Genomic DNA, 27,631 nt, shown 5'->3' with positions numbered 1-27,631 from the left:
TGATATGAAATTTAACGAGGATATTGGGGTTAGCAACCTCTTAAAAGAGTTCTATGCAATCTTCAGCTGGCTCAGATGATCAAGACTTGTTTTGAATCTCATCCAAAATATTACACCTCCAATATTACAGTCCTTCAGAAGAGAAATCTAAACCTAACAAATAGGCTACATACCTTGGACACCCATTTCCCTTGGTGGTCTCCCATTTGTCTGACCACCCTAGCCCAATTTACACAATGCGATCACAGTACAGCTACATATGAATGCAGATGCACTTACAGAGCACAAAGGTCAGGTCTGTGTGTGTGTATGTATTCGTACATCTACAGTTAACTCCTTGGCATGTGAATAAGCAGAGAGATGAAGCATGACAGAGTGCAAGTGACGATAGCTGGGAACCCAAGTATCAGCTGAGAAGGATAGAAGTGCTCACCTTTGCTCTGAGGAGGGTTTTGGCTCCTGTCCCTCAGGACGTTAATTTCGTAGACAGCACCATACTGTTCAAAGAGTTCTCTCAGATCCTTCTCACACCAGCTCCGTGGAACCTGCCCCACAAACATCTTGATGGCATCTAGGTCAGGTTGATCTGGGTGATCCAGTGTGCCATTCATTTTCTTTGAGCTGCACAGGACAGGGAGGAACTTCTGTTACATCATCACCACCAACCTGTCTAGATTAATCCTTCTCCCTAGGTACCAACTAATGTTGCAGCTCCAAACAGCCTGCTTATGATGCTGTGGAAAAAGGTCTCTCAACAGCAGTATTTTAAAAGGACTCCTGCACACTCCAAGCAAACTAAGAGAACGTTTAGATTTAGTCATCACTCTCACTATAGAGCTCTGTGCTTGGAGACTGTCTCTCCCCTCCTAGCTCCTACAGCAGGGATCGGCAACCTTTAGCACCCTGGTGGGCCGCGCTGGTTTGTTTACCTGCCGCGTCTGCAGGTTCGGCCGATCACAGGCCAATGGGGGCTGCGGGAAGCGGCGTGGGCCGAGGGATGTGCTGGCCGCTGCGTGCCAAAGGTTGCCGATCCCTGCCCTACAGTATAATCAGCCACCTGGATTTGGGACACCAAAGTCTTTTGTGTAAAAGACTGAAATGTCATTGCCCATCACTGCGGAACTTGACACAAGGAAAAACTGGAGTGGGAAGAAGCCAAAAACCTGGTATTATTAGCAAACCTACTAACAAACTATAAAAATGATTGGGGAGCAAAATTTTTATTTAAAAACAGGTCCCTCTTAAGCTAAGGAAAAGTGACTAGAATGAAGACACTAGAAGTTCCATAAGAGGTTCACATTACAGTAAGCTTCTCATGGGTCCAGAGAACTCTGAACAAAATTCTGGGGAAAAAACAAGGTCAGGGTCGTGGCTGAAAATGAACACATTGGTCTTGTACACTATTTGGTCCCAGAGGATGATCAGGATTGATTTATCATTGATCTTGAAGTACCATCATTCTGAGAAAACTAACGGAATAGTACTGGGGGCCCAATTAGGGAGGAGGAATCATATCATCAGAATACAGTAAACAAGATTTTGAATATGGGGGTCTTCAACAGGCTTCTAGGTCATCTCTCAAACAGCGCCCAGCAACTGATGATCCCACACAACAATCTGCATTGGCTCCTTATTGTTTAGCTAGTGCAAGATGAGTCTTACTATTAGTATCAAAGACTTTAAATAATACAGGGTCAGTTGCTTTGGGAGACTGCCTGAAATGATATCCTGCTACAGCAGTGGATATTAGTAGGGTGAAACTGCTAACAATCCCTATGTATAATCTAGAAGGGTGAGGGGAGAGGGGCCAGTGACTATGGAATGATTCCCTCCTCCCTCCCACGCCTTCTGGGCCAGTCTTCTTATTTTAGTTTTTTTGTTGTCCTCTTTATTTACTGTACATTAAGGAAGATAGGTGTTTATCACCTTGGACTTATTTGTGGTCATGTTCTTCCACAGTGTTTATTAAGAAGTCTTTAAGCATAGGAATTTTTAAAAACAAAATTACCAGTCAAGTTCCATTAAATGTGGACTGGATATTTATTGTGTGTATTCTGGCATCTCTTTGAACTTGCCATGTGCTGGTTCAGACACATAGGAAGACAACTGTTGCCATAAAGTGCTCCCACATTCTAAGAAGGGGTTGCACAAGGATGGGAAGCATAAGGCTCTTTACTGGGAAAAGGAAAGGGGGGTGACATAATGCCTTTCACTCCACCAGAACTCCCACTGCAAGGGATTAATGCCTTTCAAAGAATCCAGAAAACCCAACTCATTTTATTAAGGGGTGAACTACACAATGCTTGAATTCTGAGGGGGAGCAACTGATAGGTATACATTATCCTGTGGCAGTTGGTCCCAGCTCTGGTGTCACTCCCATGAGAAGCTCCAAGAGGGCAAAAACAACAAGGAGTACTTGTGGCACACCTTAGAGACTAACGGCATGTCTCCTGGTAGCTAAATCCACATGGTCACCATATGACCTTAGAAACAGTTCAAAGATCATTCAATTCCTGTCTAAAAGAGAGTAGTCCAAAGCCATTCAGAAGGAAGTAATCTTAGTCTCCTAACACTGCACTTCAGCCACTGGTTTCAGAGCATCAGTACAGTGACTTCTCCTGGATTCTGTAAGGCGTGCCACCAAGTAACTCTACCCCAAAGGGGTTAACTGATTTAAGAGGGAATGAAAATGCGTTCTGAGCAGGAGAAAAATCAACTGTAAACAACTTCCAGGATTTCTTTTAGAATTCAGCTCTGAGACTCTCCTGCCCTTTCACCTTTTCCTCCAAGGGGAGTACATTAGGTAGCAAAGAAACTTCCAAAGAGGCAATTCCAAGCTAAGAGCATTAGCAAAAAAGCAGATATGAAGATACAAAATACTTACACAGGACTGGCATTCAAGGAACAATGGTCCACCATCATCTCTGGGAGGAAATCCAACTTAAACGCAGCCATCACTTCTGTCTGTCACAAACCACTAACACTAAGTCCACGTACTGTCTAACCCACAAACAAAAACTCCACTTCCTAAAGTCCTGCAGGTCTTAACACACCAAGCCACACAAAAAACACTCAAATCACAGAAACAGGAGCTCAGGGAGACCAGCAATAGACATCAGAGAAATAGGCTGGACTGGAAAAGGGACATGGAGTCGTAGATTAAAAGGGGGATGTGACCATGTGAAGAGAGGCTCAGCTCACTACACAATGAAAGTGCTGATGCATTGGGCTTGTTTTGTGCAATTTTCCCTGGCGAAGCAAGACTGAGTGCTCTGTCAGATAAACAGAGTGTCAGATCAATGAAGATAGCAGTGGTTGACAGAGCAGAAGGAACACAAACTCTAACCTCACAGACCCCAACAAACTCTTCACCCCCAAAAATGCCAGCCCTTGGCTTGAGGTCCACTAATAGATAGGTGCTGGAACAGAGTCTTGGTTCAGGACCTGAGTGTTGATACCTCACGGGGTCAACATAAATCAAGGTGTGGCTGCTATCTTTTGCCATAATGAGTTCTAGTAGCTTGCTGCTACAAGGAGGCTTGACCACTCAAAACCTTCTTCTTATCTATGAAGGAGTGCCTGCTCTGACTACTCTCCCTCTACTATGGGCCAAAATACATGAAGTTTCACACAATAAGAATAATACTTTGCAAATACATACAGAGTACATGAAATGTGAGGGCAAGAACAGGAGAAAGTGCCTAGTGGTCATTGCAGGGAACAGAGTCAACACTCTTGGATTCTATACTGACCAATGCTATGGATTCATTGGGTCATCTTGTTAAAGTCAGTTGATCATGGTGCACCAGTTTCCTTATAATTAAAAAAAGGACAATACATGCTGACCTACTGAGGTTAAGAGGTTTATATGTTTGTAATGCGCTTTGAGATCCTGGAGAGAAAGATGTTACAGATATGCACAGAACTACTAGAAATAGGAAGACAAAGGAGCTCAGCAGTGAACATACTAGGAAAACCGACCAGTACTAACTTGAATGGAAACAACATTTAAAACCAAGTGTTCACCAATATTACACAAGAAATAGTTGCACTCCATTACTGTGTTAACAGCTGTCCCCCACCACCTTGCAAGGATCACATCCCACTCGCTACCTCTGTGAAATGATGAAAAAAGAACTGGTCTCAGATACATCAGTTTCCTAGTTTGGGAACTGCAGACTTCACATTACCTTACATTCAAACATCACCTCAGCTTAGAGTCCTGCCAAAACTGCTCTCTAAAGTTTGCCCCACTTTTGGGACCAGGAAGCTCTGCAGAAAATAATGTGGTTACACAAGGGGAAGATGTAGTGGTGATTCTTTCCAAGGTTTATGTAGTTCTGTAGCGTTGCATTGCAGACTCCAGGTCTTACTAGCCAAGGGATAGCAGAACACCATCATAACAAAATACTTCCATCCAGCCTTCCCAAGCAGTGCTGCCTGGCCTTACAGTTGAGTGCAGAATGGAGGGGAGCTGTTCTGGCAACAGATTCTCCTGGAAGATGGATTTTACAAGGGGTACTGAGATTACGGAGAACATTTCACAGGAGGAGTTTGATAATCATTATGGGTGACTCCTTCCATGCTTTCCTACTCTTCTTTCCCTAAAGAAAGGCTGGTTTCATTCTACTGAACATAAAACAGATAACAGTTTAAAGGCAAATTAGTTTGAAATCCCTTCATTGGCTCCCTAAAGATTTCCTTGTCAAGTTTAGATTTTTTGGTCTTACCTTCCAAGCTTTACACAATTCTGCTTCTTCCTATGTGCCAGTTCTAACTCTCTTTACTCTCACTCACACCTTTCAATCCACCCAAATCTCCCTCCTAGTATTCTTCTTCCACTCTCAAACCTGGTCTACACTATGAATTAGGTCAACCTAAGTTGACCTGCATCAACCTAGTTGTGCATGTATATACAGTACACCAAAATTTGTCTCTCACTGATGTAAGCACCTGGTTAGAGCAAAACGGTAACAACTCCTCCCTGAGCAACACAGAACCATGGTCAACCTACTTAGGTCAATGCAGGACAAGTGTAGACACTACATTACTTGTGTCAACACTAACAGTCCAGCAGCAACTATCTCACAATGTCCCTGTGACAGGGACCACTCAGGTCACAATTTTGATCTCCACTGCCCAGCGGTCAGAGACCAGAAGATTGCCCCACCACCAACCTTTAAAACCCCTCGTACGTTTTTGAAATGCCTTTTCCTGATTGCCCACCTTGGTGAGCACACCTACCGGCTCACCTTTGTTGTGTGTATCCGATCATGTCAGCTCCATGCACACACAGAGCTAATACATATGCTCCTGCCTGGAGCAGGCAAAAAGTCATGGATATCCTCATTCTGTGGGGGACAAGAGGCTGTGCAAGGACAGCTATGGAACAGCCATAGAAATATCAACATCTACTTGCATATTGCACGTTGGATGCTGAAACTCGGGCATTACAGGGATGAGCAACAGTGCTGCATGAAAGCAAAGGAACTTCACCTGGCATCCCAGAATGTAAGGGAGGGCAACAAGAAATCTGCTGCTGCTCCATAGATCTGCCACGTCTGCAACGAACAGCATGTCATAATTGGAAGTGATCCCACCAGCATCCCACTTTCCACTCTGGACACTTCTCAGGAACCCGAAGCAGAGACCCCCAGACAGCAAGGTGGGCGAGGAGGCGCTGTGCGGGACTCAAACCATGCCACAAGCTGTTTGAAACTCTGCCAGAGACAAGCCAGTTCTGTCAGATTAACATAGATGAGCCTGCTGATGAAGGGGAAGGGAGCTCGGGTAAGTGTGTACATGCATTATTCCTGATAATCATTTTTTCCTTTTTCGGTGCCTGAAACCTCACCTCTCCTGCCCTTCTTCCCCATTTAAAAATTGCACCCATCCCATATTCATGGTTAGAGAACAAAGGCATTGATTTCTGATTGCTTACTTTAATGGTATAATGTTAGAAAATAAAATATTAAGAGAATAAATTCAAAAAAGCAGTATGACAGTCCAATTATACCATCCATATCAGATCAGTGTCTGGTGATCGGGTAGAGGTAGAACAGACAGAGGTAGAGTTGCATCCGCTTTTAAATTCTTTGGTTTCTTGGGCTAGGCAGAGGGAGCCATGCAAAGCACTTTGATTATCTGAATAGGGATGTTCCTTTTATCCTCTTGAGCGATCTCAATGGAAATTTCATGGAGATACTCTGCAATCCTCTCCTGAATTTCTAGGTGTGGCAGCCTTGTTTTTCCCCTCGTGATATGAAACTTTCCCTTGCCACTCTGCAATGAGTTTGGTTGGCACCACTGCAGTAAACAGGCTAGTAGGATTAGGGACCAGGTGGCTTCAGGATGACAGTTCACTGTGCCTTTGTCACCCTCAGGAATTGGATATCAGCCAAAATCACCACTGCCTGTGAAAATATTGCCTATATATGGAGATATACCTGTCTCATAGAACTGGAAGGGACCCTGAAAGGTCATCGAGTCCAGCTCCCTGCCTTCACTAGCAGGACCAAGTACAGATTTTTTGCCCCAGATCCTTAAGTGGCCCCCTCAAGGATTGAACCCACAACCCTGGGTTTAGCAGGCCAATGCTCAAACCACTGAGCTATCCCTCCCCCCTGAGCCAATATTGCCAATATTCACTGCACTTTTCCTATACCTATACCCAGGGGTCCCCAGGGTTTAAAGCTTCCATGGAGCAGAATTCACTCCTGCTCCACACTAGGGTAGGCCATATTCACCATGGTTTGAATTGCAGAGCACTGCTGTAATGAGGCACTCCAAAGCTAAAGTGACAATTAGCGTTTCTTATTAAAAGGTATTTATGGGAATAATATAATGGAGTTTTGAATCTTTCCCTTTCCATTGTGACTGTAAATCAAATGGTGTGTCTGTCTGCTTTAATCACCCCTCCAGGCCTGCTGAATGTCTGACAGAGATCAGGAAGAGAAAGAAGAGGTGTAGGGAGGATATGTTCTGCAAGATCCTCCAACCCTCTATGGCCTTGGACCATAAACACAGGCCATGGAGGGGCCACAGGACCATGACTATAGGGAAGGGCCAAGAATAGAGAGAGCAGTTGCTGCAGCAGAGGGCAAGCATGAGCATCAAGAAATGCACCAGGGCATCATGGGTTTGCTCAGGCAACAAATTCAGATGCTGTAGAGCAGTATCGACACAAACATTCCAGACTCTGCAGCTTTTCCAATCCTTGGAAAACTCCATGGTCACTGCATCCTACACTCCCCAACACAACAAGTGGCAGCATGATGTACATCCTTACCCCATCAAGCCACATCAAGAGAAAACAAGAACCAGAGCAACACATATACGGACATGCAAAAACCACAGGATCAGCCACAACTTACTACACTGTAGTAAGTTTTACATATGTGAACATGAATGTTCACTGTTTACTTCCATTTATACTTTAGGTTTTAAAGTATGGTTAAGCCCCTTCGTTTTCAGTTTAAACAGATCTTTACCGAAAAGTTCCCAGGTTTTACAAAAAGTGTTATTCAGTTTTTTCTGATTTTCATCCTACTTTTGTAGGATTCCAATATATAAAAAAATAACTTGTTTTATTAGGAAAATACAATACATTGCATGAGACATATGTATTACAAGAATACATTAGTCTGTGCGTATATGCAAAGCTGCCTGTTGAAGTAAGGCCATTATTAGTCTAGAAGATGCACACAATAAACAAACAGGCATGTACGCAAGCTCTGAAGTGCGTATACATCTGAACGTACTGATGAATTTCACGCCTACCATGTACACATTTCAAGCTGCTGGCAGATAACGGTTTAAAGATTTGACACACTAAAATGGGAAGAAAATGAAAGTCTGTATCAGAATATGTTTCAGAACACAAGTATTCAAAAGTTTTAAAAAAACAAAAGCAGGAGAAAAGGATGAAGTTGAGTGTATGCGCTGCAAATGGTGTGGCCGAATTATTACATGTAAATATTTATAGACTAATAGTTCTAAGTCTACAACCAGGGCTTTGAAGCTGTGCTCCAGCTCCAGGCAAAAATCTGCAGCTCCACTGCTCTGGAGCTGCTCTGAGCTCCAGCTCCACGCTCCGCTACAAAGCCCTGTCTACAACAGTAAACTGTTTATTGAAATGAAAAGTTTTATTTGGGAATTAGAGATATATTTTCTTAAACTCAGAGGTGGCATTGTGTTTTGAGTTCTGTTTTAGTTTTGCAGCAAACCACATTGATGAACGGAATTCTAAGCATTAATCTACTGAATACCTTTTCCTCTCGGTCTTTCCGTCCACCAAAATAAATCCCGATATTTACCCAGAAAAATTATTAATAGTTTTTTGCATTGATTTTCACCTGTTTTTGTTGTTGTGGTAATACACACTGATAAAGTCCCAGGAAAAATTTAATAAAATAAAAACTGAAAACGAAGGGCCCTAAGTATGGTTTACCCTGTTACAGTGTTGCTAAACAGTTTTTACCTTGTATGTTTGTTTGCACTTTAATTTTGTTGCCCGTTTCTTTGAACAAAATAAAATTGTATTTTTGGAAACTCAAACTATCTTTGTTAGTTTACACCACACATTGCAAAATTCACAGCAGAAGGCAATAACCCACCCATATTCAATCACTGTATACACGAGACACACTATTTCATAGAAGCATCAGACAACACTACTGTGGTTGACTGTTAAAATGGCCTTTTCAGGCCTCCCTCAACCATATAGCTCCACAGTTGGCTCTTCTAATAGACCTTGTGTCCGGCTGTTCAAATTCAGCAGACAGTCCACTTTGCTGCTCCACCCTGGCGGTAGCTTTTCCCCCTTCACGTCACAGATATTATGCAGTACACAACATGCAGCTATAATGATGGGCATGTTTGCCTCACTGAGATCCAATATAGTGAGTAAACATTGCCAGCAACTCCTCAATCTACCAAAAACAAAAAATCTACCAAAATCTCTCTTTGGTGCTGTCAAGGTGGCCAGTGTATGGCTTCATGAATTAGAGGAGCAAGGCATAGGCTTGGTCTTTCAGAATTACTACTGGCATTTTAACATTGCCAATGGTAATGTGCCAGTCAGAGAAAAATGTCCCTGCCTACAGCTTTCTGAAAAGTCCTGCATCCTTAAAGATGTGAGCATCATCCACCTTCCCTGACCAGCCCAGATTGATATCAGCAAAGCTTCTCCAGTGAGCCGCTAGCATTTGCATAACTATAGAAAAGTATCACTTTCCATTGACGTACTCAGTGGCAGGGTTAGGTGGTGCCAGAACAGAAATATGTGAGCTATCGCTTCACCACAGTTCAAAAAGCCCACTGCTCAAATCCATCCCCTACTTCCTGCACCTGAGAGTCATAGTCTTACGCAGCAGATGACACTTAATGGACTTACAGACTTGTATGACAATGGCTTTGACTTTCCAACTCCACACTGATTGCCCACTAACCAATAGCAATCCAGAACTGCAAGCTCCAGAGTGTGATCACCACTTGTGTCTCCACTGTCAACAAAGCCTTCATTTTGGTGTCCCTTCACTGGAGGTGTGGGCAAGCTTGGCACATATATCCAGAATATGGCCTTTGGCATCCAAAAGTCTGCAGCCACTCCTCATCATCCCAAACCTGCATTATGATGTGATTTCACCAATCTGGGCCTGAGAAACAAGCTCTGAAATGGCGATCGACTGTGTGGAGCTGCTCCATGAATGTCAGCAGCAACCTTGCATCTTTTTTTACTGTGTCCATCAGCACCCAGTTATCATGCTTGAACATCTCTGCATCTTCCTCCTCACACTCCCAGTTGTAGTAGTACTCATTCAAGTTTTGCAAATACAGGAGAACTGTGTGCCCTGTATTAGCAACATTCATGAGACTTGTGGTGAGCTGTGCATGGTGTATGACATCTCAGAAGAGACTTTTTCCCATGACAGCTGTGATTGTAACAACGCTACAAACTGCCCCAGTTGGCTCTTCACATAGAGTCCCTCTTCTCAACTCCACGACCAGACACACCAATCCCTTCCCTGCAGGTGCTTTGGTCAGCCCACTTAACAGGCTACCTCCACTCATCTCATATAGCCAGTCAGTTGTACCGTACAAACACTAATTTATTTGTAAAGTGCCAAACTTTTAAAGTAATTTAAAACTTAATGTTCGTGAAAGGTATCAAAACCATGGAGATGAGATTTCTGTTTATGAATTTGCTTGAGGGCATTCTGTGTCAAAAAAAATTAAAATTCTGCGAACAATATTTTAAAATTCTGCAAATTTTATTTGTCAAATAAATGCGAAGCCTCCAGTATGGCACCCAACCCTGACACAGCGCAAGGACCCAGCCTGCCCCAGAAACACCCCTGGGCCCTGCCCCTCTGTGTGGGCAGGCAGGCTCAGCAAGGCAGGATCCAAGTGTGGAGGGGCTTAATGTGGGGGGATCCAGGTGTGGGTTGAGAGGGTTCTGTGTGGGGGCAATTTGGGTGTGGGCGGCTCAGTGGGGGATCTGGGTGAGGGGGGGGGGGATCTGGATGCACAGGGGCCTGTTGGGGGAGGTCCAAGTGAAGGTGGTTGGGGCACAGCAACAGGGAGTGGGCTAATGCGGGGGTTGAGCTCGGCAAAAGGGTCTGGGTGTGGAAGCCTCAGTGTGGGGGTCTAGATGCTGGGGGAGTGGAGCTCAGTGAGGTGGGAATCTGGGTGTGGGGGGCTTGCTGGGGTGGTCCAGGTGTAGGGGGCGTGGGACTCATTCGGGGGTTCTGAGTGAGGGTGTGTGTGAGAGGCTCGGCGGGAGGGTCTGGGTATGATGGGGTCTGGCAGATAGGTGAGCAGCTCCCTATACAGGGATTCCTCCCCCTGCAGCTGAGGAGCACTGGGTGCAGGAGAGTTTGCAGAGTTTCCTGCAGCCGGGGGAGAAATCTGGGGGTGGGTCTGACCCGGCCCTGGATGCCATGCAGGGGAAGAGGAAGTCCCGTACTCCCCAGCCCAGCTGGGACTAGCAGCTGAGCCCTGCGCAGGGTAGGAGCCACCAGCCGGGTCTTCCCCTGTCCCGCCTCCTGCCCACAGTGATTTACCTCTCTGCCGGCTGCCCTGGGCACCCAAAACATACTGCTGGGGAGGGTAGCATGACCGCTCTTGTGGCTTCCCTTTGCTTCCCCGTCAGAAAGTCAGTTTTCTGTGGGGAAGAAATCTGCAGGTGACAAATTCTGCGCATGTGCAGTGGCGCAGAACTCCCCCAGAAGTATGAATTGTTACTGCACAGATTAGGGTGACCATATTTCCCAAAGGAAAAATGGGACACCGCGGCTAGCCTGACACCCCCCTTCCTCTCCTAGTGCAGGGGTGGCCCGAGCTGCTCGCCCAAGGCTCCCCCACCCTTGCCGGGCTGGCATTGCTGCTCGTCTGAGCCCTGCCTCCCCACCCTGTGAGGCTGGGCTGGCGTTGCCACTCACCCCGCCCCCCACGTTTCTCCGCACCCCACTTTTTGACAAAAGTGGGCATTTGTCCCGTTTGCTCTTTCCAAATGATCAAGTTAGCAAGACCAAGCGGGGCAAATGCACACTTTTGCCAAAAAAGTCAGGACAGCTGGGACAGGGCTTAAAAAAGGGACTGTCCTGGCCAAAATGGGACATAAGGTCACCCTAGCACAGACAGTACCAATACACATTTCCTCCTCCTCTAGCGTGCCTCACATCTGCTCTAGAAGTGCCACCACTATTGTCAAGAGGTAAATTCAATCTGTGGCACACTGAATCACTGGCTCCCTGCTGAGATTGCCCACAAGTGGAACAACTAGTGTCAAATGGGGGTAGTGCTTTTATGTGAAAGCTTATCTGCTAGGAAATGAATTAAATCACCAATTCACTGTACACAGGCCAAACAGCTATCAAGACCCAATTTGCCAGTGACCTAAATGTCATTCCTAATAACATGAGCCATTCAGTCTCAACCCCTCCACCCTAGAAAGATGAGGTTCATAGATTTCAGAGAATGATCTCAAAACAAACTGTTTGCAATCCCTCTTCAGGCATACACACTCCCCTCCTCTCCACCTTCGGAAAAGCAGCCAAAGGGAGCGTGCAGGAGGTGTACTCAATCACCACCAGCTGGGGTTGCAGGTGCTAGAAAATTCTACAACTCAATGGACCCCAGGCTCTAGACACAATGAACTGTTTCTCTAGTAAAAAGCAGCTGCAAGACTTTACCCGAATGTTTGCTTTCATGTTGCACAGATTGCAGTTATTAAAGCAGCCTTAGGCTGCCAGCCCAGCACCTGACCCGCTACAGCTGTGTTTTCTATTTAAGTGACTGAAATGACAAAGGTTTACATTGATACAAAAAAAAATCACGTGGATGGGAGTGAGAAAGTCTCCCTGGCAGATCTGAAGCATCTGCCCGTCTATCGTCACACTATTTCCATACTGCACAACTACTAAAAAAGTAAACTCAGAAACTGTTACTCTGAGAATTCCTTCAGTTTCTCTCAAAGCTCAAGTTTGGGAGGATTCAAATCTCCTTCCATTGCTCTTTGGCTATATCACCATCATCATTTCCAGCACCCATAGCTCCTCAGTCTTTTTCTAGATGAGGGCAGAAGCTACAAAAATGTTCTCTTGGCACTGTACTCCCCAACAGTATCACTCAGAGAGTGAAACAGTCAATAAGAGCAACTGAGGAAGAAACCAGAGAAATAATTCCCAAGAGCAGCTAGCTCCTCTCCATCTTGCAGACTCTGTTTTCTAGAAGGGCATTTGGACAGAAATCAAAGCGGTAATTATTCACTGTACCAGGTCTGTGCATAGCATAAGACACAACTTAAAACTTTTATGAGATAGAGGGTACTAACAAGAGATAACAGCCATCCTGGTCCAGCAACGTTTTAATTTAAATCTTCACACCAAATTAAGAAAATCAGAAGAATAAAAACAGAGATGCTACAAAACACTGCAGAGGCTCAACAGAAAAATTTTAAATGCAAAGGTGAAATCTTTGTTAAAACTTCTGTACATATCCCATTACTGGAATGCATGGGAACTATCCAACTTCTCTTTTGAGTCTAATCATTTTCCACCAGTACCTGTTCTCCTGGCGATAAATTAAACACTTAACATATTTCTGTGAACCTTCCTAATGGCTCTAATATGAGAGGTACCTGGATCATTTTGATCCTTTCCCAGTAAAGGTCTCTTCCTTTTGATAGCTTTAGAGGTTTTATTTTGGTTACTTAAGATATATTGAAATATTATATACATTGAGATATATATTACGAAAAAGTCAAATATCAAAGTTACTGGCCCTGAAAACAGCCACCTAAATTTGCCATAAATGTTCCAGTCTGTCCCAGATTGATAAATTTAATTTCTCTATTTTATCTGGCACATTTATTTACACCTCACTGACCTAAATAGGGGTGGGGAAAGCCTGTGTTGTCAGCCAATTCCTTTTGTTACCTCTTTGTCAGATAGTTAAGGAGGGCATTTAGCACAGAGGAATACAGAAACAGCTTTATTATATCCAGCATAGATGAGTCTTGTATAATGGGATATCATACATATTTGATACACAAAATACAGTATAAACCTTGCTGAGAATGACAGTAAGATGACAACAACAGAGAGACGTAAAACTGGGAGTTAATGGGGATGATTAGACACCACATAGGTTTGCTAGGGTAATTCATTGCGTCAAATCTTACAGGAATAATAATCACATGTTTATCCTTTTCAGGGAGACATTGAAATAATGATGAAACGTTGCTATATGAATTCAAGGACAGCTGCATTTAGAGTTGAGACTTATTTATCTGCAGCTTTCACATTTCTCCCTGCCTTTGATTCACACCTACAGACAAACAAATTAAGGCTAGTATGCCAAAGATAAACTGGGTTTGTCTCCTTTTTTGCTTCTTAACGATAGAGAAAGACGACGTGAAAGAAGTTAAAAACAAAAACAAAAAAAACCCAACAATTATATACATATTACAATTTCAGTTCCTACCTAAGCTGAAAGACTATATACCAAGTATACAACCAGGAATTCCAGCACAAAATTCCCATTGGTGTTACCACTAGTCAGAATCCCAGTGTAGACAAGGCTCTGGCAACTTTCAGTATTTTTACCACTATATTAGTTAAACCTGCTGAAGAGTAAAACGGAAGTTATGCTACCCAAAAAGAGAAAATAATACAAATTATGAAATTTTGCAATAGAATCTGAAACTAGGGAAAGAACTGGGCGTTAGAAGGGATTTGAAAATGAGGAGGACACCTGGCACACACAAAAGGAGAAGGAAGCAGTCAAAAAGTGGTACGGTGGCAACAAAGGCAGCAAACATGACAGAGAGCTGGGGACAAGGTAGGAAGTGATGGTAGAGGAGATAGAAGCATGGATAGAGCCTTAAAAGTGAGAACAGAGTCTGAACTTACTGTGGAAAGAGATGGAGCTAGTGCAAGTGTTGGCAGTTTAAGCACAGGAGGAGACAAAGATTATTATTTTAGCTACTGAATGTTGGATAGTGATACAGCTAGAGGGGATTTGTGTTAACTTTGAAGCTTGCAGACTCACTCCGAATGCTTCAAGAGAAGAGAATCATAGAGAGGCCATGTTCGGTAAGCTACCTCACACTTATCATGGGTGAGTTTTACTCCACATAATGTACCCCTGGATCCTGCCTGAGTCCAGAAAAATGATGCTTCTTAGAATCCAATGGAGGCACTGCTAATTCTCAGGGTTCACTACTCCCTAGTATTTCATCTGAATGAAGCTCTGTGTTGATAGGAAACAAACAGGAAAGGACACCTGAATTCCTTAGGTAATCCTGTGCAATAATGCAGGCCCCTCCACCGCCATTCTTTTCTAGGCACAGAACACAAGCTACAGGCCCAGAAACCTAGCATCAGAATGGGCCTGCAGTGTACTGCCTTTTATCCCTGTTAAAGGAACCTGCAGTTCTTAATTCAACTACAAAGGTAGGATGAAAGCAAACATTCAACAGTCTTGATAATTTCTGGATAAACAATTTCAGGACCAGAACCTATACCACATTTTATAATTTTTGTCTCCTGTTAAAACACAGCTAAGAAACTAGTCTCTAGCCTAGTACCAAGAAACCTATAGTCCAAGCCAAAAATCCGGCAGAGTACTTCCCTGTATAAAGTAATTATATTTACACATAAAGCGGTCTCCATTCTAGTTTACTTGACTGAAGGAAGCCTAGACCAGCGGTTCTCAATCAGGGGTCCGGAGCCTCCTGGGGGGCCCCCGAGCAGGTTTTAGGGGGTCTGCCAAAATAAACCAGCGAGGGGCCCATGTGAGACTCACTGGGGCCTAGGGCAGAAAGCGAAAGCCCGAGCCCCACCACTTGGGGCTGAAGTTGAAGCCTGAGCAACTTAGCTTTGCGCGGCCTCCTGTGGCATGGGACCCTGGACAATTGTCCTGCTTGCTACCCCCTAATGCTGGCCCTGGCTTTTAATCTACTGGATATGCAGAAAAACAGTTATGGCACAAGTGGGCCGTGGAACTTTTATAGCATGTTTAGGGGCGGGGAGGGGGGAGAAAGAAAAAGGTTGAGAATCCCTTGCCTAGAGAACCAGGTGTCCGCTCCAGTTAACCCCCAGACATTGACAAAGCACACAGCACCCCGCTATGTGAGACCTACATTGTGAACCAAAACTCTATTAAAAAGAAACACACCTTAGACCCAGATCTAAATGTTAAAATGAGACCATGGTCTAAATGTTCACTCTTTGACTTGTGGTTTTTAGGTAGGTTTACCTTTAATTTTTTTTATTTATTTATTTAAGGGACACCATATTTTTAAATTGGATAATTACAAACGTCCATTTTCTGATAATCATCCTTTAAATAGCCCAATCTAAGTTATGTTTTTATAAGAATTTAAAAATGTTAAAGAGGTTTTTCTTTCTTCCCTGATGTTTAGAAGATCTTCTGGGCAGGATTGAGAGCAACAAGTCCCAAGTTTCCTCCTTCCTTGCAGGCATCAAAACCATACAAGCTGTTTTAAAAAGGAGTTACTCATTAAACTGTTTCTCCAAATTGTCCCAAATGTATCAGAGAACCCGTTAATTTTATGGTAACTTACAAAATCACCCATTATTCCAGCCAATTTTTACAATTTGTTTGCTCTTACCCTACTGAAATCCTTGCTTTGTATCTCTCTCTAGAACAGTATTCATTTGCCAGCCTCACAGACCCCCAGGCGCACAAAGCCTCTTCCTAATAGAGTAATGCAAACCACGCAGTTACAACACTTTAGACAGACCTGTGATAACACTCTTAACGCTTCAACTTATACCATTAAGCAGCACAATTTCCCATGACACTTCACCAGAGGTCACTAATGCAGCAGGAACATCTCCAACAGTGTTCACTGAGGGCTTGTCTACACTTGAAACACTACTGCAGCTGCACCGCTGTAGCACTTCAGTGTAAACACTGCCTATGCCAACAGGAGGGATTCTCCCATCAGCATAGGTAATCCACCTCCCCAAGAGGTGGTGTTGTCTACACCAGGGGTTAGGACAGCTTACCTACGTCACTCGGGGATGTTGATTTTTCACATGCCTGGGTCATTTTTATACTTCACTATTTTTTAGTGTAGACCAGGCCTGAGACAGAGTAAGAGAGAGTAAGATGAGGGCTGAAGTTCTGATGCAGTAAGAGCAACTCAAGCTCCCAGATACATGTAGCTTAGGAAAGAATACAGGTAAGTATACTGCCTGGTTCAAATGAAACAGAGACAACTTTAAACAAAAATTCTGGGTTTGGTTGTAGAAGTCACCTTGTCTTTGGAGAATTGTGTAGGAGGCGGCCAAGTGGAGGAAGATGGACCCCGCTATCCAAGGAGTGAGGAGTCAGACGGTAAACTATCCTAAGCCACATTTGAAGGGAGCAAACCTTGCAAACCGGACCACCTGCATGCAAGTGGACATTTGCCCCAAGAGCCTCAAGCACGTTGGAACTGTCATGGAAGGCTGAGACTGCAGACTGTGGAAGCGGTAGCGAATCACCTGAAAACAGTTGGTCGACAGAAATGCTCTTGAACTCGGAGTCTATTAGGGTCCCCCTTATGAACTGTATTTTTTAAGTGGGAACCAAAGTTGACTTCCCAGCGTTTAGGATGAGACCCAGATGGTCAAGCAAGCGCAGCAGTGTTGATGTGAGAAAAGACTTCTCCTCTGGATCTGACCCTCAGTAACCAGTCATCCAGATATGGATCCCTTTTTTTCTGACATATGCTGAGATGATGGCCATGCATTTGGTAAAAACCTGAGGGGCAGATGAGAGGTCGAAGGGAAGCACTGTATATGGAAATGGTGCTCCACCATGACAAACTGAAGGAATTTTCTGTGCTAAAGCAAAATCGCCACATGAAAGTAGGCATCCTGAAGGTCCAGAGAAGCAAGCCAGTTGTTCTGAGACAATGTGGGGAGGACAATTGATAGGATGACCATGTAGAAACTCATACACTTGATATATTTGTTGAGGACCCAAAGGTCGAGAATGGGTCTCACCCCTCATTTTGGTTTGGGCAACAGAAAGTGCCAGGAATAGAAACCCTGACCCCGGGGATCTGTCGGAACCTCTTCCACCGCTCCCAGCACCAGCAGAGAGCAAACCACCTTGAGGAGCAGTATCTCATGAGATGAGCCCTGAAGAGGGATGGGGCAGAGGGATAGAGAGGAACTGGATGGCATAGCCTGATTTGATGGTGATTAAGACCCAGCTGTCGGTGGTGACTGAGCCCCAAGCATTGTGAAAGCAGGTCAGCCTGTCCCCAAACAGTGGGGATATGGGGACGGGAGTAATGAATGGAACACTGCTCTGGACCAAGGAGTCAAAATGGGCATTGGAGGTGTGCTGAGGGAGGATGTATGGACTGTTCAAATCCGACTGCTTCCTCCTGTGAGATCTATGCTCCTTTCTGTCTCGGGTAGTCCCACTTTCTTGGAGGAAGGAAAGGCTGCCCAAAGGTGCACTGTAGAGGATACCAAGGCCGCTGTTGGATGTTGTAGTGGCGTCTCTGCATCGCCGGTGTATACACCCCCAAGGACCGAAGGGTAGCCCTAGAGTCGTTGAAGGAGTGCCAAGTCTCAGTTTTATCCAAGAATAGCGCCTGGCCATTGAAGATCAAATCCTTCATGGCCTGCTGGACACTAGGCGCAATACCTGAATTCTGCAGCTAAGACCTCTTCATGGTCACCACAGAGGTCATCACTCTGGCTGAAGTATCCGCGACACCCAATGTGGACAAACAAATGCCCGAAATCTCTCTGTCGAGGCATCAAGCAGCTGGTCTGTGAATCTGGACATAGCTGTCCAGTTGACGTAGTCATACTTGAACAGTAATGCTTGCTGATTAGCAATTCATATCTGCAAGGAAGAGGAGCTATAAATCTTCCTGCCCATCAGCTCCATGTGCTTAAGAGACCTCCTCCTTGGAAGTGGATTTAAACCTGCCTGTCTGGCTCTACTGTTCACCGCAGTTACTACCAAGGAGTCTGGGGCTAGATGGGAATAAAAAATCCTCAAATCCCTGACCTTCAGGAGCACCAGGGCTCAGGGCTTTAGACCTGGGGGGAGTGCTGGGACTCCGGACATCTCGATTTCAGCCTCGCAGGGGGTGCCGAGGCTCAGCTCTGTTCCCGGCTTCTGCCGCGCAGGGGGGCACCAGGGCTCCTCATGGCTCCGCTCCCAGTTGCACCAGGGGAAAGGGGGGGGGGCACATATGGCAGGGCTCAGGGCTTTAGCTACTGGGGGGAACACTGGGGCTGAAACCGGTGGCCCCCACATAGCTAAAGCCCCAAGCCCCAGCGCCCCCTGTGGGACTGAAGCCAGGAATGGAGCCACGGGGCTGAAGACCTGAGCCCCAGCACTCCCCCTGGGTCTAAAGCCCCAAGCCCCAGTGCTCCCGAGGGTCAGAAGACTCGAGCCCCCACTCGGAGCCCTGACCTCCCCCACCCTGTGGCTGTAGCCCCAACCCCCCTGTGGCTAAAGCCCCGAGCCCCCAAGGCAGTACTGTATTTGCTGGGGGTATTTTGGGGGAGGGAGGGAGGAGAAGAGTTGTTTTGTTTTGTCTCTGTTTTCCGGGTCCACATGGTGTCCGGTTGACTGTTAAGTCCGTAACACTGGTATCTTTCTTTCTGGTATCATATCTTTGAGGTTCTACCGTAAATAGAGGAATATGAGGTAAAAACCACACAGAGCTCCTACTCCATCCATGGGTGGTAAGAAGGAACTGAGGAGGGTGTCAGGGTGGCGCTGCTCATATAGCCAGAAGAGGATCCACGGCCATGAGTGCTGCCTCTGTACAGGTACTACTAGGCAAAACTCTCCGGGCTCCAGCACCTGCACGCTTAAGTGAAATACACAGCTGTATCTACTCGAAGAAGAATCACTGCTCTTCTCTCATTCCTATCCTTTGTGTTATCCTGAGGGAGCAGTGAAAGAAGCAGGGAAGGCATATAGCAGAGACATCGTCCAATGCTGTGTGAGGTCATTGACTACCACACATCTCAGATTCTGACACAAGTAGTCAGAGTCTGAGTTTAATGCCAGAAGGGACCACCAGATCATCTAGTCTGACTTCCCATATATCACGGACCAACACCACCCGGAACTCGCAGGCTAAATCCACAAAGCACCTTTTTTGCTGTTCCAAATGGAAATAGGTCAATCATCAGCCCACCACACTGACTGAGTTGAGGACATTTCTGGGTAGAGTCCATCCTGCTTAATCCAACTTCTACATTGTTAATCTTGGTGTTCACCTGTTCCTTGATAGACAGTGCACATAAAGATAGGAAACTGCTCCACTCATGTTCTTCCTATATTATTTATGAAAACCCCGTCAGACACACTAATTGCCATTACCAGAGGAATTTTCACAAAATGATCCGTCCATATCTGCTCTCTCAGTCCTCGTCCTCAAAGGAAACCTGCACAATAACTTCAAAAGACCAGTCTGCGAGCTTTAATTCATAACTTTACTAGCCACTAAAAATCATGGTCTTAATAAAGACACTGAATTTATGGTTTATTACAACAATCTGCAACCCACTAACCCCCCTTTTTGGTCTTCTGATTGGAGAGGTGTTAATGGGCCACTTCACCTTGAATAGTCTCTTAGAATATGAGTTAACTATTTATGCTAAACCATCTGTATCACCTTGTAGTTAGTTGTGACACTTAGCCCTGGTCTATACTACAAACTTACATCAGTATTAAAACGTTGCACAGTCCTATTCCCAGAGTAGACTGTGCTATGTCAACAGGAGGGCTTCTCCTGGCAACATAGCTACCAAGTCTTGGGGAGGTGGAGTACCTACTCCAACAGGAGAGCATCTCCTGTTGGCATGGGTAGCGTCTTCACTAAGTGGTGCAGTTGTACCACTGTAAGTGTAGACAAGCCCTTAGAGTACCTTTCCTTGCCCTGAGGAAGAGCTCTATGTAGCTCGAAAGCTTGTCTCAACAGCAGTTGGTCCAACAACAGATATTATCTCACCCACTCTGTCTCTCTAATTACCAGAGGGATCGGTTATCTCCAGAAAGAAGAGTGTTCAGCGATCCTCACTGATTCACTGTGTTCCAGCTGGTGGTTTCTGTGCTCTTTTTTCTCGTCTCTAGTCTCGAGATTGAACTGGGACCTGAATGAGTCCTCTCCATTATCCCCACCTGGCATCTGACATAAGGATCACTCTACCTCATTCACTAATGGGTGGATCCCTTCAAAAAATCTGATCTTGAGAAGAGACCCTGGGAGTACTCATAAGAGCAAGTTAGGGGGGAAAAAAGCTATCTTCCATATGCAATAAGGAAAAACTTTCTGTGGGGTGGTAAAATGGGAATGAAAAGATAAACCTCCTTTGGAAACTTATTCAGATGGAACACTGTTCTGTTTGTTCCTGAATCTCTGAGTCTAGAAATAAGATGGTGAGCTGGTTGTAATGCTCTAAAGTGAAGCAGATGATAGTTTAATTCATGTCATGACCTTTCCAGGGGTTACTTGAGACTGGAAATGGAATAAAGCTGTTCCTGTGATTCTTGCCCAGCTCTACTGAGTACCCCGTCTGGGCAATATCTAATAACTTCATTCTGACGAAAGCTACATTTGCTCCCAAATGGAAAGAGCCTGGCACCAACTGAGTACCTAACCCAGATGGGGCTGACAAGGAGTCATGTGGATAGTTCTGAGGCAACTGACAGCAGCTACCGACCTCACAATCTGCACTTGCTCTAGCTACCAAAATGTAAAGTGATAATTTTTCCTAATGTACTTCAGGGACTGTTTCAACTTATTCCTTTCTATAGTGTCTGGCAGAAACAAGGACTGTAAGTCCACTTTTCTGACAACTCTGAATAGCCTCAGATTCCCATAGTTTCACACTGTATCACTAAGATAGCTGGGAACTGATTTGCCTGAGCATCTGTTCCTGAGGACCAAAGCCCCATATAACTGCATGAAACAGATTTGTATTACACTATCTTTATCAAGAATATGCTCTTAAGGTCATGGATTTGTAAGTTAAGAGGGACCATGTTTGCAATACTGTTCACCCATGTTAGCATTGCTTATGAAAGCATTCAGAGGCATTGAGGGTGATAGATAACAATTTGTGATTTTCTTGTAGGCTAGTCTGATGCCACCAATAAGTTTCCATGCCCAAAGGATGGGGCTGAGGTGATGCCTGCCTGGACTATGCTGGCTGTGTAGGACCTGTTTAGTGAGAAGGCCACTTTATGTAAAAATCTCCCTCAGCTGGAAACACTGAGTCCATGACCACTACAGAATATAGCCACATTTACTTTCAGTAGGGACACCAGATTGAATTTGGACTGGTGCACACCAAGAAACCTTCTGGCCTTGCAGGATAGAGACCAGTGGGGCTAGAAAAAAAACAGATGGTGGGGCAAGAGGCTCTTTACTGCCTGCTTGTTCTTCCATATCTGGGCTTTTCTCCCTCTCATCACTCCATTGCTAGCAGCCGGGTGGGGTGGGGGAAAGGGAAGGGGAGAAGAGTAGTGATGATGAGACAACAGAAGCTGGGAATAATAACCCCGAACATTAGGGTGTGGTGCCCCATATCAGCAGCTGGGAATGACAGTCCAATAATTAGGGCATGGCTACCCACAGCAGGAGCTGATGATGACAGCCTGATACTTTCCCAGTCTTTCTGGTGTGGCAGGAAACCCCCCATTCATTTACTACATCTTTCCAGGGAGCCTGAGGAGGGATATACAGCTCCAGCTTGATTAGGACAGCTACAGAAATCCTAAGCCTAATTTCACAGTACTCTGCTGAAAGAGTTTATACTTCGTTGTTGTTTAGTTTTTTATATGTATTATATAAAAAGAAAGAAATCACTATTATTATGTGTGTGCGTGTGCACATGCACGCGGAAAGCAATCAGTACATGTTCATGGCCTGGTCTTTTCTTCACTGATCTGCCTCTCCAGCCTGGGATATCAGTAAGCATCCCTTGGGAGGGCTGTTAGACTTAGCTTCTTTCCCCACTACCTTTCTAACAGCTACTGTAATCTCTGATGTTTGCTTTGTCATCCATGCTGTGTCCAGAGCCTGAGGGAAGGCAAAGGAGGAGGAGATGGCTGAGCGCCACAGTCAGAAGTGTGGCTGCTGGTGTGGGCTATAGGGACATAGGTGGGATTCTCCATCTGGCGCACTGCCCTTCTAGCGTCACCCCCCTTATAGTGTGTGTGTGTGTGGGGGGGTGAGAGATGCTTGCCCCAGAGAGAGTTTTCCAAATCTTACCTGGGGAAAGGGTACCAAGGCAACTTCACCCAGACCGGGCTGATGGGAGGAGTTGCACTCTGCCCACAGAGCTCTCCCACCCAACACTCAATAAGGGGATGAAGCAGGTGACAAAGAGCCTGTCTTTCGACTCTGGCTCTTCTTGGCCTAATTCTCTCCCTGAAGCCTGCAGAGGCACCAGCTGCTGCAAACACTGCACCAGGGGAAGCACAGCTGAGGGGGAAATCTCCCCAAAAGGCAAATGCAGCCCTAGGACACAGTTGGGAATATTAAGCCAAACTGTTAGTCAGAAATCTGAAATCAAGTCTGGAATTTCCCTTACAGTGCTGCTAGCCACTGGGAAGGCAGAAAAAACTGGAAGGAACCTCAGGGGGCAATGGCATTACCTTGTCACCAGTGACTTCAGGTCTGGTTGTGCCTGCAAGCAGGATGAAGTACTTATTGTATTGGCTCTGTGGACCTCAACACTTTAAAAAAAAATTAATCTACTTTGGTAAATGACAGGAAGTCAGGTTTGTGCAATGAACCTATTTAATGTACCTCCAGTTTTGGAAATGGCATAGATCCAACACTACCTTATTTCCCGGACACCATGAGGAGGAATATCTAATGCAGAGGTTCTCAAACTGGGGGTCAGACCCCTCAGGGGAGGGGCACAGAACGTATTCTGGATGGAGCATAAGAAGCTTTAGGAAATAAAACTTACCGTGCACATTTTACTCACAGCAATGAATAACTAGCAAAGCTGATTTCTCCAGAGAACCTCAGGTCCCCAGATGGCACTGTGCATTTGGCTCTTGATGGCACTGTGCATTTCAACAGATTTCTTTTAAGCTTGCATAGCATTATACAAAGTCATTGCCATCTGTACATTAATCTGTTTGCTGTTTGCACATTTAATTGTAAACATGGACCACACACACAGTTTTGCTTTTGCTCTTATTACAATGGATGGTTGGTTCATTCGTGGAACAGAAAAAAAACAACTCAAATGAAAAAACACAGAAGCCAAAACTGATTCAAGTGAAGCACCGCCGCCACATATATCCGTAGATGTACACCTCTACCCCGATATAACGCTGTCCTCGGGAGCCAAAAAATCTTACCGCATTATAGGTGAAACCGCGTTATATCGAACTTGTTTTGATCCACCGGAGCGCACAGCCCCCGCCCCCGGAGCGCTGCTTTACCGCGTTATATCCGAATTCGTGTTATATCGGGGTAGAGGTGTACTTGTGTGATGAGGGAGTGGGAGAAGGGCAAGGAAGGAGGCAGAAACTACTACAGACATAAGGAACGGGGGCACGATCAAACGAATTTGAGAACCATTGGTCTACTGTGTCCTCAGCACTCACAGCTCAAGCAGGCATATTAAGAGACCGCATCATCCCCTCCACCAGACGGATACAAGTACAGTAGAACCTCGGTTATGAACACCTTGGGAATGGAGGTTGTTTGTAATTGTGAAATGTTCGTAACTGAAAAAACATTATGGTTATTCTTTCAAAAGCTTACAACTGAACATTAACTTAATACAGCTTTAAAACTTTACTATGCAGAAGAAAAATGCCGCTTTTAACCATCTTAATTTAATGAAACAAGCTCAGAAAGTTTCCTTACCTTGTCTAATTTTTTTTAAACTTTCCCTTTTTTAGTAGTTTATATTTAACACAGTTCTATATTTGCTTTTTTTTTAAAAAAAAATTGGGGGTGGGGGTGGGCAAGAGTGTCTCTGCTGTTGCCTGCTTGCGTACTTCCGGTTACAAATGAGGTGTGTGACCGGTCAGTTCGTAACTTTGAAGTTCTACTGTATTTCCAATCCTGCACTGAGATGCTGTACTTTTTCTCCTAGGAGCATGGAATGCAGGGGTGAGGGATGGGAAAAGAGCCATAGTTGCTAAACATATACCTCCTGCAGTGCTGGAATTCAAGGCCCTGGCAAAGCTGCTGACAGCATTTCTATTACTGTGTGTGGGGTGAGGATGATATGGGGTGCTATTCTACATTCCTATCAAAGAGTTAGACAGAAATCTTGTTCATTTAGAAAAGAGCACATCTGAACCATTTCCACTGTACCAGAGGTGATTCACCAGAGTGGCAATGAATACAACACTTCCAGGACATTAATATTACTTAATATATCACAAGGCAGAGGTAAAATGGCCCCAGAGATGGGCTGCATCTCTCATTTGGCCTTAGGGTATGTCTACACTGGCACAGCTGAGCTGTTGTAGCACTTCAGTGCTGACACTACCTACACTGGCAGGAGGGGTTCGCCTGTCACTGTAGGTAATCAGCCTCCCTGAGTGGTGGTATCTAGGTCAATGGAAGAACTCTTCTGTCTACACTGGGGATTAGGTTGGTATAGCTACGTCTTGCAGGGGTGTGCATTTTTCACACCCCTTAGAAATGTAGCTATATTGATATAAGTTCCTAGTGTAAACCAGCCTTAGACATTTACGTAGCTGGAGCCACAGTGGAAGGATTTACTCTCTGTAAAACTATTCAGGTTTGGCTCCATTCAATCTTCAGACTGTATCACATCTCCATGACCATCCATTCTCACCCAATTTGTCAAAAAGGGAAGTTTGTTTTACTAGAGGATCAGTTTCAGGGCTTCACAAATTTGACAAGGAATAGAACAAATCTCAACAGATCTGCATATTATAAAGCAGCAACATTTTCCTTCTTACCAGTTATTTCTCTAAGGTCATTAAACCACAAGCTGCGCAGAAAGTTGCTGCTCACTTGGTACTCACAGTCCTAAACAAGTTGGTTCTGCCCGCTCCCACCACAGCAACGCACACAGCAAATTGCCAAAAGCCTAAGGTTCAGGGGGCACTGCTCTTTGTAAGGGAAAATGAACACTCACTTTACTGAAGCCAACAGAAACCTTGCTCTAAAAAGGCATCTAAGAAAAAGGTCCAATAAGCAACTGAGAGGGGACCTGTATTTGGTTCATACCTGTAGCTATGCTCCTCCCTCTAGAAGGTGCAGTCTTCACTCTAAAAGACAAGAATAAAAATAGACACTCGGTGCTCTGGAGCTACAAGCAAAGATACCATGAATCTTCAAGTAAGCTGCAGTCACCCTACACAGGCGTAGTGTAAAGTGAATTTCTAATAATAGAAGTCAGCATGAGGTACTCACTATCCCTTTTTAGATATCTTTTACAGAAAATGTTTGCACCTTTTCAGAACTGCGGAGAACAAATAGAAGGGTGTGTGAAAGAGAACTAAAAACACAGGCCTGTGCAATAGGAATTGCTTCACTGTCATGGCAGCTTCCTAGTGATATCGAGGTGGTTTGTCTTCTGGGTTCCCAAAACAGAATGAGTAGAGCTGCTATCAGCACTACAGACAATCCTGTAGTCCCTTATTATACTGCGTTGGCAGTGGGGGCAGTATAGTATGCCCATGAACCTGCAGATGGGAATGCTAATACCAAGTAGTGCAATGGAAAAACTCTGGATTGGAACACACAGAATCAACAGCATAGCAAGGGAAATGATTCTTTTACACTTTCAGTAAATAAGCAGACAAAGAACACAGAGATCTCAGCAATAGTCATTTACTTGTGTTTAATGAGACGAGATCATGATTCTCTTCTTAAGGGCACAGGATTTCTCTTGTTGCAGTGTCTGCCCCTCTAGCTGTCAGGGAGCTGTAGGGACAACTGCCTCGTTACTAACAGGATTTAGAGGCATTTGTGATAGGCCTTCCTTGTGTTTTAATGGAAGCACAACACAAGGATCTTTTGTTCAGGTTTAAATTTATTGAGGAGGGAGAGAAGTACTGTGACTGTAGGGCATTTATCTCTTGAGAGGCTCAAGGATTGATCCATACCACCAACTAAAATTAATTAAAATACAAATTGTCCTGTCTAAAACTAGGTGTTAGTTAACACGTTTTAAAAAAACACCCCTTTTCCCAGTTTAGACATAGCCTTACTAAACTGTTCTTATGACTGCCTAGTAAAACTGTCCAGAAAGTTTACCTACCCAGGTATCCTTTACCATTATAGCAGTGAAATATATAGTATTTGACTCACCTGAACAAAAAATACCAAAACCCTTCCCATCTGGGAGTAAGCAGAATTTTGCAAGGCTGTCTTAAGAGCGGTTATATTTTCCCTACTACAGGTCAAGCCTCATAACCTCTTGTTCTTTTCTCTTTAATTAGTGAGGATAATTGATCCTGATCCTCTTTCTAACATGCTTTTTCATATTCAGAGACATTTATCACATCTACAGTCATTCTCTTCTCCAGAATGAACATTCCTAGTTCTTGTAACCTTTCCTTATAGGTTTTTTCTTTAAAAATGTGTTGCTCTTCTAAATTCTTCCCAATTTGTTCAAATCTTTTTATAAAATATTGTGCTTCAAGCTGAATACAGCCCCCGAAGCAAGGTCTAATGATATAAATCAATATAACAAACAAGAATAATCTCACTGGAACTCAGGAGTTTGAAAAAACAAAAAGTCTGAAGATCAGGAAAATAACTCCAAAATTGTGCATCAAATTTTTATCTTTCCGAGAACATTACAGATAGCTCACTATTAGGCTTAGAACAGAAGCATTACACAGAACTTATCAGAAAATTTTATAAATATTAATTAAAAACTACAAATTACATCCTGGATTATGGAGTTTCTACTTGTGGCTCAGACAAAATATTTGTCTGACCCTGACCCCTCTTTTCTTTTATTGAAGTAAACTTAAAAATATATATATTTTAGTCCCCAAAAGTCTCAGCTCCCTACTGGCAACCTTTTTTGTTTTGTTTTTTAACCCAGAGCTGACAGACATTTATAAGCCCCGCAGAAGTGTAATGAGCCCAAAGGTATACGTTTGT

The 27,631-nt window shown here is 44.4% G+C and overlaps 1 protein-coding gene across 1 annotated transcript in view; it reads right to left on the bottom strand.

Annotated features, from left to right (window-relative positions):
* Nucleotides 1-25,783, bottom strand: part of CELF1 (CUGBP Elav-like family member 1) — a 57,835-nt gene extending 32,052 nt beyond the window's left edge. Inside the window, exons 1-2 of the mRNA XM_065403630.1 lie at nt 25,742-25,783; nt 434-621 (exon numbers count right to left, since the gene is read on the bottom strand). Coding sequence (XP_065259702.1) covers nt 434-611 — 178 coding nt within the window. The 5' untranslated portion in view covers nt 612-621; nt 25,742-25,783. The remainder of the gene's footprint in view (nt 1-433; nt 622-25,741) is intronic.
* Nucleotides 25,784-27,631: the final 1,848 nt, after the last annotated feature.

The sequence above is a fragment of the Emys orbicularis genome, chromosome 4, assembly GCF_028017835.1.
Source record: "Emys orbicularis isolate rEmyOrb1 chromosome 4, rEmyOrb1.hap1, whole genome shotgun sequence".
NCBI lineage: Eukaryota > Metazoa > Chordata > Testudines > Emydidae > Emys > Emys orbicularis.
Note: the sequence above shows the minus strand (reverse complement) of the source record. Positions and strands in the feature narration are given on the sequence as shown.